Raw genomic sequence first — 14,972 nt, forward strand, 5'->3', positions numbered from 1 at the left:
TACACTGTTATCATTATATTTTTCGACACTACTTATCGGTAACGTTGAGTTAAAATCCAAGAACAAAATACAATAACAACGAACTGCACGCTGTTGATCGTTTTTTTTCTTCCTCTACACGCACCGAATAAACGAACAACAAAAAATTGTCAACATAGATGAAAACTAATATCTCCTGTGTCTCTGGTTGCACCTTTTATCACAAACAATTCCATGGATTTTGGCTCGTATTTTGATTTCTTCCTTTATTATAAGCACCTATTTACAAACAACGTATTTATCCCTACATATTCAACCCGCCCAGGGCTTAGAGCACCGTCTGTCGAGTTGCTGTCAGCAGAATAGCACTGATAAATAACAACACCGCGGGAACCAAACTGACAGCACTACTCGCTTGTTCCAAATTGGTTGTGTAGACCAGGGCCCGTGCGTTGAGTGGCTGCAACGAGCGGTAATTGTTGACAAGTTCGTGTCCTTCCGAATCGTGAATGGCCTTGAAGAGTTCCACCTGATCCAACGAAACCGGTAAGCTCTCGGTAAACACTGTCCAGATAACGGACTCGGCGCACGTCGGCGTAGTCAGAGAGCCCTCGTAGCGGAAGTAGGAAGTGCGATTCTTCGGGAGTAGATTGTGGGGCGACAGCTTTCCCTTGAGAGCTGCCTGCTTACCAGCTACATCCCGGATGTCAGAGGACGTTTCCAGAACAACGTCGAGGTGGGTGTTATCCTGATTTGAGACGTGGAACAGAACTCCGATGACAGCGACAGCATTTCGGACGGCAGCAGCTTCTGTCAACGATTTGTACCGGGAGTCGTGGTGAACCATGTGCAACTCCAGACCGTAACGAACGCTGTTGATCGTGTGCTCCGAACCCCAGTGGAAGTGCATTTGGTCCAGAACATAACGGCCCGGGAGACCGCCTCCGTACAGAGAGACCGACTGGTCGGCGTTGTCGATTTGAACTGGTGAGTTAAGAAGAAATTTTGTAATGAAACCCCGGATGAACTTTTGAATTGTGTCCCAACCTACCGGAGTGACCAGTGTTGGTTAGGATTGCGTTGCGGATCGGATTCATGTAGTTGCTGAACAGAAACTGCGAGAAGTCTCCCTTAACGGCTGCCTTGTAGGTTAGATCGATTGGCGACTGTCGTCGCCCGGTGTCGCATTGTCCTCCCCAGTGTTCGGGATCTGTTTGAAGATAAAGGAAATGAATACATATAGGTATTCAAATGGTGCATATTGAAACAATAAATTTGTGTGGTGGTGAAAAGAATATAATTTGGATGGAGGGTCACTCACTACAACAGACTTCCATACTTTTAGAAAACTGTTGTGTTATAGCGAGTTTTACTCCTGGGTTAGAAATTTTCAAGGTGTTCTCTGTGTTACCCGCAATTTCAGAGATCAAGTGGGTAATGTGGTTTTACGATGGTAATCAAAAGTCTATAAGAGTAACGGGAGTTTGAAATTAAATCCAAACAATGAGATGATATCTAACTCGTATGCACTGGAAATTGTTTCATGTTCGTTATCATTTCTCAACTAATATTATGCAACATAAGAACGTGCTCTAATAATAAGCAACAAAAAATATTGTTTTTAAATCGAAACCCCTACCACACAAAACAATAATGCAAGCAGAACCAAGAGATGTTCAATGCAGCTGGATTTACTGAGCCTTCTCATTGTTCAGTTTGAGAATATTTTGCATGATTTTATTGAAAGTAAACCTAGCTGAATTTCATCACATATCTTACAACAATATATTCAGTAGTATATTTCCATCGAGAGTAATTTAAAATTCAGTTCAATCAATATTCTGAACAGCAATTCTAATTATTGCTATTTCGGTACAATTTGGGATAATTTCGGAATCATGTTTGATACATAGCAAAGATTTCATCGAACCTTTGACATAATGTTCTATTTAGACCTTTCCTCTTCAATTAAACCTTTCAATTGTTCGCGAAATTTTCTTTTTATTCTTTTTTCTGAGTTAAAGGATATTTCCAATGATTTTAGACCTAATTAGATTTATTTAATAAAAATTAATCGCTTAATTTATATTTTTTCTTTCGAAACGATTTTAATGACTTGAGTGAATTTGAAGGTGTTCTAATTTTTATGATCTATATTCAATTGTTTTAGCCCAATTTGGTATTGTTGCATGTTATTGCTTTCCTGGTAACAGAGAAGCTTTAAGCCTTTGCAGCCATTACGTGACGCATAGAACAACCGCGTTAATTCTAAAATCCGCGTAGAATCTGAAACTCACGTATGAAAAATTCACCTGTATTTGACATTAATATTAATGGAATTAATGTAAATGACATTTGTGAATTTTTTTTTGAAAAGGTCTAAAGAGCATAGTTAATTCCATCTGCTAATCAAGATAACAGGAAAAAAAAAACAATCAAGAAAGAAAATAGAAAAGGTAAAATCAACGGAAAAGGTCAAATCAACGGATGTTCTGGTATTTAAGTTCTGGAAATTTTTTGAAATTTTTATAGAAATCCGCGTTAATTTCAAAACCCACATGAATCCTATAACCTGTGTGTTTTTAAAATCGTGTTTTTCAAGCTTTTAGCGATTTGAAACCGTAGCACACATAGGACAGATTTTTGATAAAATACTGCACTAATTCACTAACAGATTTCAACAAAAATCTCAAATTGCTACAGACGAAACCGTTTCTACATTAAAGTATAAGTCAAAAATCACTCATTCAAGATGTGGGTATTTGTTTCTCTGTGTAGATATTGTTTTAACAAAACGCCGCAATAACTAACGAAGTTAAAACAAAAAAAACTTTCTAAGGTAAAATTGTGCGTTTTATTAAAACAAATCATATTTTACATAATAACATTTAAAAAAGGAGAAAAACTACAATAAAATCTATATTGAAAATATAAGCAGATTTTAAGGACCGTCCTATAGAAACCACCACAAAAGTCTATTTTCAAAGGCAGTTATTGTCTTCGACAGAGTTTTTTTTTTTTTTACTCTCGCTTATTTTCCGTCGGTCTAGTTCCGCCACTGTTGTGGCCAATCACCGACGCCCAGGGAGTCGACTCCACACCCAGGACCCTAACTCACGACCCGTTTATTAACGGACCGGCGCCAACGGCTTTACTTCCTAATGCGATGGAAGGCGTGAACCCAGAGATTTTTCGCCTCAGAAAATCCCCCGGTGTCGGCTAGGATTGAATCTAGACCAGTTGGGTTGGTTGTGGAGTGAATCACGCCACCTCACAACCATCGACACCTATGTCGGCGGTGGGATTCGAACCCAGGCGTCGAGCGTGGTTGGCGGAGACGTTACCAACCACACTAGGCCCCCGCTCATCCGACAGAGTTGTTACTTATAAAATATGCTACGAAAAATAATTTTGATCAGGTTTGCAGCCTTAAAACAGTGTGCAGTGTTTGCCACACAATTTGAGTACGTGAAGACAACAATAGCTGCAACTACAAATCAGCGTCGTATACTTTAATAATGAAATGGTTTTGTCAGTTGGATTTTACAGATTTAGATTAGTAATTTGACCTTAGTGCATTATTTCAAAAAAAAGCTCCAATAATTAAAAAATATGAGCGATAAAAATATATTTTCTCGGTAAAACAGTGTGTTTTGCTACAAGCAAACAAAATTGCATTGACAATTTGCAAAAATTCACTAAAGAAAGTTACATTGCAAAAACTGATTTCAAGGGACATTCTACTGAAAACTGCACAAAAGTCTATTTAAATAGACAGATAGAGGTACAGTGTCTTCAACAAAGTAGTTTCTTATAAAATCTGCTACAACTTTGCCGAACAAAGTGAATTAGTATATGCGGAAATGATAAGAGTAAAATTCTTTTCTAACCTTTAGGTGAATTATTCACAAAATAGCAACTTATGTAAAATGCAATGGTTAAAAATCAATGGAACATTTTTGCTGGAGAAACCACGGCACTAAAATCAATCTTTTTAGGCCAAAAGAATTTCGATCACGTTTTTGCAACTATGGAAACAGAGTGCGGCGATGAGTTCGTTCTCCATTTTGGCCGTTTCTGAACTACAGAAACATTTTTATTTATTTAAAACCTATTAACAATTGACATTGAAATTGTGCACGCTATTATTCAAGATTGTTTCCTGTTTTGGCTTCTTTAGGCTTAATTAGGAAAAAGTTTGTTTGTTCTCTGAAATACTTTGAATCAAAAAGTTTTCCAGATTTCTGGGGTGTTTACTTACTTTACATTGTTGGCTAACGGACCGTTCACCGGTCTAGGGCCGAACGGATTAAAGATGTCCAGCTTCTTCTGTCTTGGGCAGCCGTTCTCCAGTCTCCTCGTACATCAGCAGATCGTGCATCTTCTTCCACCGCGCACATCCACCGCGTGCGAGGCCTACCACGGACTCGACGGCCTCTTCCTGGTTCTCTACTGAAGATAGTTTTGGCGGTTCTCTCGTCAGGCATTTTGGCCACATGTCCAGCCACTGAAGCCTGCCTCGCTGTATTACCTTCACTATATCAGCATGTTTGTATACCTGGTACAACTCGTGGTTCATGCGTCTGCGCCACACTCCATCTTCTAGTTTACCGCCAAGTATCGATCGCAGAAGTTTGGTATTCGCCATCAAAGGATTCCGTTAACGGTCTCAATCTGAAGAACAGGATACGGGAGAGCACTTTATATGCGGATTTGAGCAACGTTATGCGTCAATAGTTGTCACAATCCAATCGATGACCCTTCTTATAGATAGGGCATATGAAGCCAGTCGCCAGACCAGTAGTTCGGTATTTGTTCATCCGCCCAGATCCTTAGTATTATCTGGTGGTTCGCATTGTACAGCCGCTCGTTTCCCGCTTTTAGAAGTTCGGCTGGGATACCGTCCTTCCCAGCGGCCTTGCCGTTTTTCAGCTCACTAATCGCCTTTTTCACCTCCTCCTGTGTTGGTGACTCCACAGCTTGTTCGTCACTCATAATCGTCAACCTGTTCCTTACTCTGCTCATCCAGCTCCTCACTGTTCACTAGCGCCTGAAAAAGCTCCTTCCGCCTGGCTGCAACCGTCGGTTTATCAGTAAGCAGGTTGCCGTCCTTGTCATTAAACATGCCCGGTACAGGGAAATTCCTGCTTCTGACTCTTTTGACAGTTCTATGGAATCTTCGCACGTCGTTTTGAGCATAGCTGTCCTCTGCGCTGGCGAGCACCTGCTCCTCGTACTCGCGCTTCTTCCGATGGTGGGTTCTATTTTCGGCAGCTCTTGCCACCCTATATCTCTCTCTGTTTTGATGCGTAGCCGCAGTGAGCATGCGGCCCCTGGCACGGTTCTTCTCATCTGTCGTTCTCTGGCACTCGGCATCGAACCAGCCATTGGGCTGTCTTCCACGCGTCGTACCTACTACCTCTCTCGCAGTCGTTTCGCAGTCGTTGGCGATGGGCTGTGGATACTGCTCCACAGCCCATTTATGTCTTCCACTCCTTCCTCCTGCTGTTCTGCGATTCGTTAATCCAGCTCTCCTGCGTATTCTGCTGCCACGCCATCAGCTTTTATCCGCTGAATGTTGAAACGCGTCGGCCTCTTTGTGCGAGATTTCAGCACGTTCGTCATCCATGCGCGGATCTTACAAACGACGAGATAATGGTCAGAATCAATGGTTGGTCCTCGAAAAGACCTAACATCTTTGACATCCGAAAAGTGTCGACCGTCAATCAGTACGTGATCGATCAGGGAGCAGGCTTCTCCATTTGGATGCCTCCAGGTGTGTTTTCGAATACTCAAACGTGGAAAATAGGAGCTACATATGGCCATTTTTCTGGCCGCGGCAAAGTTTATCAGCCTCAAGCCATTTTCATTGGTATACGAGTGGAGGCTATGGCTTCCAAAGACCGGACGGAAGAATTCCTCCCTCCCAACTTGTGCGTTTGCGTCTCTGATGACGACTTTTACGTCGTATTCTGGGCACTCGTCATAGATTCGCTCAAGCTTGTCATAGAACTCATCTTTGACTTCATCGGATTTGTCGTTTGTCGGTGCATAGGTGTTGATTAAACTTTAGTTGAAGAATTTGCCCTTAATCCCCAACACGCATATACGGCCGCCTGCCGCTGTAGTTCTCGAGCAAGCAAGCCAGCCCGCGGCGGTTCATTGAGAGATTGGACGTTCCAAGTACCCAATTTCCAATCGTTTACCTTAATCTTTTTCCGTGTTCGTAGCCTAGGTCTTTGCCGATTGATCCGTTTCGTATTTCTGATTTCGTTGTTCGTGGTTGAAGAAAGGTTTCGGTATGCTACCTAACCAGGGTCGCGTTATCTACATCCTGCTGATGGGGCTGCCATCTTAGCTGTAGCTGGCGGAATACAGCATTCCATAATTCAGCCGCCCGTTCCGGGTCAGACGCTGTTGTACGCCGCCCCTAATATGGGCACACAGCCGCGTACGACCCCCTTCCCAGTCAGCATACGACCATAGTCTCCACCAAGGATTGGTTACTCGATCTTCGCTAAGGTTACTCGTATTCCGGTCGGAACCTTGTGGAGGTTGGGACAGGCGTTGCTGGACAGAGGTGAATGGCCACATTAGGGTTTCAAGTTACACGTGTCCAGCCATTTGCCAGGGGTGTTTATGAAAGTCTAATTAGAAACCATGTTTTCTTGCCTTCAGAACTCAGTGATGTTACGCCTTATTTGTAATTGTTGTTCACGTTGTTTTTATAACGTTTAACAGAGTTCTTGGATATTCTCCCATTTGCGTCGAATCAATTCGAACGTACGAATGAAGTTAGAAATACAATTCAAAAATTCGTTCGAATTGCGTTTGACTGTTATAACCATTCTTAAATATTTTTAATCTAAAATTATATTCTCTTTGTGATTGTCTACGGCTTTTTCGTTGATAAGCGGTTATTCAAAGTGCTATGCCGTAACATTAACCATGAAACGTTGAATTCGGGATATAGTCACGACTGTATGGGCTATCGTTTAACCATATTTTTCAACATCCGATTTTGGTTATTGATTATGCAGGTAGGCAGTGCGTATCATAACAATCCATAATAGTAACCACAAAATAGACTCTTGTGTGGTAAGATCGGTGAAACGGTGGGAACTAGGTCGTAGCTGACAGGAAAGAACATCTTAGAGAAAAGTGCGCATCGGAACAATACCTAAGATAGCACACACACACGCGCTACTCACACACACACACGCTACTCACACACACATGCTACTCACACACACACTACTCACACACACACGCTACTCACACACACACGCTACTCACACACACACATACACACGCTACTATCTCACACACACACGCTACTCACACACACGCTACTCACACACGCACACACACACACACACGCTACTCTCACACACACACACACGCTACTCACACACACACACGCTACTCACACACACACACGCTACTCACACACACACACACGCTACTCACACACACACACGTTACTCACACACACACACACACACACACACACACACACACACACACACGCTACTCACACACACGCTACTCACACACACACACACACACACACACACACACACACACACACACACACACGCTACTCAAACACACACACACACACACAGTGCCGATCACGTCCAGTTTCGGGCTGTTTTCCAACAACGATATCAGAATTAGATTACCACTGGTGGGGTCTAACTCAGATCAAAGGGAAGCCGAACTATTCGCTTTGACGGTCGACCAGGGAATGAGCTTCTCTCAACACGGAATGTCTTTTTATAGCGTCACTCAATGTGGGGAACTTGGGTGATTGGAGGAAGAACCAATCACGGAAAAGCATTTCCGCTTTCTTTCTTCGTCGCTTACGTTGGGTCAGCGTTGCCAGGTCATTTTTTCAAAAATCTGGGAAAGGCAAAATAAAAATCTGGCAGTCATTTCGTGGGGTGAAAGGTTAATTTTTCGGATAAAAGTCTTGGGGTACGCAAAATTTGAGGTGACAAAATTGCAAAATTTCGCGCCAAAATTGGAGTGATGACCTTTTTGCGGAACAGAGAAAAACAAAATCTGGATAAAATCTGGATCATCCATGAAAAATCTGGATAGTTGGACATCAAAGCTGACAACCTGGATACATGTTCAAAAATCTGGATAATCCAGCTAAATCTGAATACCTGGCAACGCTGCGTTGGGTGAAGAATGTGATGCCAATTGGCTGGCATTGCTAGCCAATGACTGAATGTGTGAAATCATTTCGTCTATGTTTTTGAAGTCTGCGTTAGGGAAATATACCAATCGTATGAAAAAAGTATGTGGATATTCGACCATCAAACTTTCCCGCAATTTTCACGGAGTAATAAAAAAATGGTAACTAAAATTGTCATGTTATACAAATCTTGTATATTTCAGCTTTCCAACGGTATATTAACTATTGAAATCGGAACAGTTGTTTGAGCGCTATTAGCATCTAAAATCTTCCATTCCGCCAACCAAATCCTGTTTTCCCAGAATGTACCTTAGTATAGTGAAGGAAGACGTAGTCCCACGTCAAAACCAACGATGCACAAGATGACCTCTACAAGCTCCAAGAAAAAATGTATGAAGAGTTACATACAGATCATCACCATAGAAATCTACAGCGATGAAATAGAAAATAATTAATGGAACAACTTTGCTGAAGACCGTATGGCTCTAAAATCATTTATTTAATCAAAATAATTTTGGAAACAATGTGAAGTATATGCCACACAATTTATAGCATCAGATGGTTTAGTGCACTGCTACTGCAAATCAGCGTCATACCATGTAAAAATGGAATTATGCGTTCATAATAAAGCTCCAAGGGGAATGGAGCATTTGGAAGTACAGTAACTGTTCGCTAACTGGGCACGCTTTAACTGGGCGTTCGCTAACTGGGACGATTACCAGTTAGAAAAATTACAAACGTCAATGATCGAAACGATCGGGGGGTACGTTAATGCGAAATATTAAAGGGTCATGCTGCTCCTCATGCTTGTCTTTTCTCCTCAGAAAACTTCTAGAGTGCAGGAGAACATCTTGCACTGCGGAAACAACTGCCGTCACACTAAAGAGCAAATCATTACGCTCTCTTTTGCGAGACAATGAACTGTATCGTGTGTTGCACGGCTTGAAGGAAGATGTTCCCGTTCTCGTATCGGATATAAGGGTCGTAATTATGCTGTGATGTCAAGCAACAACCGTCTTCTTAAAGACGTTACATATTTGTTAATGAAGTGTTATGAATTTTCTAAAACGGACTCAGCGCCGTGAGCAGAACTTGCTGAGCTTTTCTGTTTGGAATCGGATTTGTTTCGCATATACCGCTTGTGATGCACAGTGTTAATGAATCGTAATATACATCACACTGCTGCGCAATTGCAGCAGCATCCAACTGCAATCAAAGTTGCAATTTAGTAATAACCATTCATTATGCCCTTCAAAATATATTTAGTAGCCTTGAAAAAGACTGGTTGCTGCAGTTGCAAATTTCATTGAAGTATCGCATAAATGCTTCATGGTCCAGATAGCGCGCGATATCCGCCCTGACAAAGATTGAAACCCGGCTTTTTTTTTTCTCCACGACCAGCAACCAACGTCCGTGTAGTATCGGCACAATCATGGAATGAATTATACATAAAACAAAAAGCGTCGAGCGGGGGCCTAGTGTGGTTGGTAACGTCTCCGCCTGGGTTCGAATCCCACCGCCGACATAGGTGTCGATGGTTGTGAGGTGGCGTGATCCACTCACAACCAACCCAACTGGTCTAGATTCAATCCTAGCCGACACCGGGAGATTTTCTGAGGCGAAAAATCTCTGGGATCACGCCTTCCATCGCATGAGGAAGTAAAGCCGTTGGCGCCGGTCCGTTGATAAACGGGTTGTGAGTTAGGGTCCTGGGTGTGGAGTCGCCTTCCTGGGCGTCGGTGATTGGCCACAACAGTGGCGGAACTAGACCGACGGAAAATAAGCGAGAATAAAAAAAAAAAAAAAAAAGCACATTCTTAGTCAACTAGGTATATTCTGTCGACCTTGTTAGGGAAAGAAGCATTGTGCGACCAATCAGAGGTCGACATTTGCGTTTCGACAAGGCTTGACAATTTTCAATAGTACAATCGTTCGAACAATCAGATTACAACTTTCTGCATTTGGACGGGTGCATGGTTGATTTTCCAATCGATTACTGCAAAAATGACGAAAATCGGTTGGAAACTGACTGAGCTTAAAACGGTTGAAAATGGACAATTTTTGTGACGCTGCCGATGTTTATGGTTTTTGAAATTGGATCCCTGTAATGAAACTGGTCCCCTGTATATGTTGCCGAAAGACGTAATTCTACGTCAAAAATAGACTGCGTTGCTCGTGCCGGTCGAATTTACTTTTGTGGAATTCGTTCGTAGCTACACGAGGACTACATTTTTGCCCGGTAGGTTTTTTTCACCTTCCGGACTACTCTCCAGTGGACACTGTTGTGTATTTCTGCGTTTCCTCTGTAGAGTGATTCACCCCTCTCGTTTCTATCAGATGTGGGGTGAGCTGGAAGTATGTTTGTCTCTCTGTAAGCTGGTTGAGAGACTCTGGAGTGGAGAAAGAAGCAGTGTGGTGAAAGCATTTGCTTCACGCAGGCCCATACTGGAAGGGAAGTGCGCGGTGAATTTTTTCTCCTCTCCTTTCACATACTGAGGAAAATGACAAGCATGCTGCTCCTTGTTGGTTTCACGGTTAACTTTCTAGTTAGGCCTTCTAGTTTGTGATCTAATAGCAACCTAAACAGTAACAACACGAATAGAACTTTCTGTCTGGCGATCGACTTGAAAATTTAAATCCGTTATGAAATTGTCGCGAAGCAGCACTAGCCTGCTGTTCATCAAAGTCCCCCTCGTTGTTTATTTACGTTTGAAATGACATCCCAGTTAGCGAGTCGATAACGATAACTGGGAAGTGCTCTTCGCCCAGTTAGCGAACAGTTATTGTACCTGGAGACACTCCTAGGAAGGGTCCGGCTCCCGTATCGACCACATGCTGTGGTAGGCATTTTCCAGATGCCATCGATGTGATGTGGTGTAGATTCACACCCGGATGTCCAATAAAAAAGGGTTCCGTATTACTGATAAATCACAGGTGGCCGTAGGAGACAACATTTCGACGTGGTGTTGAATGGTGGAGAAGATAGAAGAGTCTCTCGAAGGAAACATAGAAGAAAATGGAGAGGATGGACACGCTGTGGATCCACCAACCTTGGATAAGGTGAAAAAAGCTTGCAGAAAGCTGAGGAACCAGCCGTTCTCCCGCTGGCTTCTATACCAGTTCGTAGCTAGGAAGGTCTGATGAAGAAATCTCCCCCGTATTTTGTTCCATAGACTAAGCCGTTGTAGGAAGTTTTTATTGATGAATATCAGTACGGTTTTCGAGCGGGATGATCTACAACGGACCAGATGTTCACCTTGGGACAGATCTTCGCCAAGTTTCAAGCACATAACTTGCAGACACATCATTTGGCTATAGACTTCAAGACGTCGTATGATTCAATGAAATGCAACGAGCTGTGTAAGATTATATTTGAACATGGTTTCCCAACAAAGCTGATTAAGCTGATACGTCCGACTCTTAACGATAACATAGCCTTGAAAGGTGCTATACGAAGAGTAAAATCTTCACAAAGTCTCAGATCTAGGCTTTGCGGACGATATCGAATCATTGTTGCTAATACTAGAGTTGGCGAGGAGGTCTATACGACTCTCAGAAGAACAGCTTTAAGAGCTGGACTCACCACAAACACTGCCTAAACGAAGTGGTGGCTGGCCACGTAGCACATATGCCGAATAAGCGACCGGCAAAGATAAAATTCAGCAGAGACCCGGATAAGGGCCAACGACTTCGAAAAAACCCCACACGAGAATGCCCAAGCAGTGGGTGTAAGGGGCGACTGGAGAGGAGCAACCCAAGACCGAGTTTTATGAAGGCGTATACTGGGTTCGGCATAAGATCTCTACGATCTGTAAGAAGGTACGGTATTAGGAAGGAATTTTGAGCTGGATTTGAGAGCTGGTTTTAAACTATGCCAAGAGTAATTTGGAATATATGTTTCGACATTTTCTGGTCCCATAAACTGTTACCAATTTATTTATGATGTGCAATGATTTTTAATTTTGACTTGTTCTAACCTTCAGCGATATGTGAAGGGAATCCTATTTCGCATGCTAGGGTAAAATCTGAGTTTATAAACTGTTTCTTACTGTTTCAATAGACAAAATTCTATTTAAAACAATCCTTACTTACTTGTCACTTTTTTATGGAAATCGAATTGCTGGCATTGTGTGCACTGATTCTACCATATCCACTTAAGTCCGCACAATTTACCAATGTCATCAAACAAACCCATCATTATCATTAAAATAAAACCGGACTTCCTACCGATTTCTTGGCCAAGTGTAGCCAAGCACCCAACGCTCAAACCTTCGCGCCATCGCTGGAGTGGTGGTTTAATAAACAAGCAGCCGATTGTAAATAATTGCCCACGCTGGGTAGCAAGCAGGTAAAGAAAGTATGAGGTTTTTTTCCTGTTATCAACAGGCGGAAAGACACGATCGCCAGGTTATTCACAACAACGAAGCCACGACCTACAGCACTGATTATCGCTGTAACAGACTCATGTCAACAATTGTCAACGGCCAACCGCTCGACAGCTGATAGGGGCAAGCCCGAAGCGGCGGCAAAGAATAAGCAAAGCGACTAATTGATTTTGCACCACGTTCTAAGCAGGCAGGCAGCTTAGCTAAACTCTAAACATTGATAAGCCAAGACTCGGGCGGGCATCATTGGCCAGATTTAGCATAGTGGCGTTTGCTACGAGCCGACAGCAGATGACAATGATGAACATGCTGACATCGCTTAATTTGATAACAAAACCAGTTTTCGAGAAGGGATTTCATTGCTGCAGAAATTGAATTAGTACGACGGTGAATTGTACCCTTACTGTATACGTTGCCAGGCGAACTGAAATTTATCCCGTTGAATATCGAGGATAAAAATATTCGCCGTATGCAAATTCACACTTCAATTTTCGAAATGCATATACGGGAAGTGTTATTTTTTTCTTGCGCATTTGACGCGACAGGAAGAAAAATCAACAACAAACTCGTCTTCTGGTGACGTTCGTGAGGCGTATCATGCGAGTGCATTATTTGTTTTAGGATTTTTTTGTATTTTTAGCAGCACGTTTTTGTCAACTGACTTTTTGCGAAAAAGGAAAAATTTCCACTGCATTTTTGCACGAGCTGTTTTTCTTAGGTGTACGGGTAGAGTTGTTCAACCCGCCAGGAGTGTGCGCAAAATTTCACTTGCGGAAGTGTTGAAGTAATTTTTTCTGCTGCTGTTATGTTGCTAATCAATATTTCTGTTACCTTTACGCTGAATGCCGTGGAAACAGTTACGCGCCTTTAAAAGATCGTAGTGATAAGCGTTCCTGAAAAGGTGTTCAACCGACGTTCTCATATACGGCTCTCAAAAATGTCGGAAATACAAAATATGTCTAAAAAATAAATCATGTCTAAAATATCAAAATTGTTGTATAATTGAGAATCAATTTCATCTCAATTTTTCCTGCATAAAACTTTTCAGTGAGGACATGGCAGAAGTATAATACGCAAAACAATGCTGCCAGAAATTCAGTTAATTCTCTATTCAATAGACGTTTATTTCTTAGTGAGAATAAACTCGACTATTATGCATTTTTAGAAGTTACTAGAAATCTTATTCATTATTTATTTTACTTCGTCTCCAGTTCAAGCTGTACAGACTGACCATAACTAGTTATTATACCTTATACTAATAATTCTCTGTTAATCTTATTTTTATTCAATTGTGCTTTAATTACTAAGCTTTGTTCAGATTTAATCAAACTATTTCAATTTCATCCTCATTCCTGATTATAAATTGTTTTGTTTTCAACACACCTCAATTTCACAATGAAATTTATTAGTGAAAGATTTATATATGTACTGTCTTGATTAGATGTTGCGACAACGGACTATCGCTAAAGAATTTTTTTTCAACAGCTAGTATTTAAGCGTTACTATATCGAAAAGGATTGTTTCCAACGTAAAACTACTTCCATAGAGGTTATGTATTTGTTTTTATTCCAACTAAACACGTTAGGTAATACTATATTAATACTATGAATCACATGAAACGATGATAATAACCGGGCGCGAGCAATGCCAGTAAGGTTGAATTGACTTTTCCGGCTTCCTGCAGACAAAAAATTTTGCAATGCGGCGTGTGTTAAGTTTTAATCGTGCCGATAAAATTTGACAGTACACAGGACAGTATTTGACAGTTTGATTTGTGGAAGATGATTTATCTTTTCGCGAAACAATATTGGTCAACGGAAGTAAATTCATAAACATAGTAGACATGTGACAGTTTTACTGCAGACAATAAAAATATTCCACTGCTACAATAAAAAAAAATGCCGGCGTAAACTGTTGAAAGGGCGAAACAAAAGAACCGTTCTTTCCATTTGAAATTTGTTATTGCAAATAAAATTAGAATTAGCCGTGTGACAACACTACACAACTTTACAAGCCGTTTCAAAACAGTTCATTACTCAACTCAAGAATGAAATTTTGAATTAAAACAATGGACAAAGTCTGCAACAAATGCCTTGTTTTTTTTTTTAAATATCAGCAAACAATGCCAAAAAATATCGTTTGTTCTGTTGGTTGTCCTGGTAAAGGAAATTGTAGCAATCAACCGAAACAACGCATTTTGAAATTATTTTTACGGGCATTAAACCAGACAACTGGTGGATGCATGTCATTATCACTGTAATAAAATTTCGCGAATCGGATAAGAAATTGTACATCCAAACTGAGAGTTTTACGACGGTCAAAGTTCCTGAGCTGATAATCATGTCCTGCTTGTTCGCTCGAAACGGACATCCCTGGGCAATTCCTACCTCCCTACAGACTGA

The 14,972-nt window shown here is 41.5% G+C and overlaps 1 protein-coding gene across 1 annotated transcript in view; it reads right to left on the minus strand.

Annotated features, from left to right (window-relative positions):
• The window catches only part of LOC129716790 (putative carbonic anhydrase 3), a 32,950-nt gene continuing 17,978 nt past the window's right edge, over positions 1 to 14,972 (minus strand). Inside the window, exons 4-5 of the mRNA XM_055666626.1 lie at positions 1,031 to 1,189; positions 1 to 963 (exon numbers count right to left, since the gene is read on the minus strand). Coding sequence (XP_055522601.1) covers positions 308 to 963; positions 1,031 to 1,189 — 815 coding nt within the window. The 3' untranslated portion in view covers positions 1 to 307. The remainder of the gene's footprint in view (positions 964 to 1,030; positions 1,190 to 14,972) is intronic.

Source organism: Wyeomyia smithii, chromosome 1 (genome assembly GCF_029784165.1).
Source record: "Wyeomyia smithii strain HCP4-BCI-WySm-NY-G18 chromosome 1, ASM2978416v1, whole genome shotgun sequence".
NCBI lineage: Eukaryota > Metazoa > Arthropoda > Insecta > Diptera > Culicidae > Wyeomyia > Wyeomyia smithii.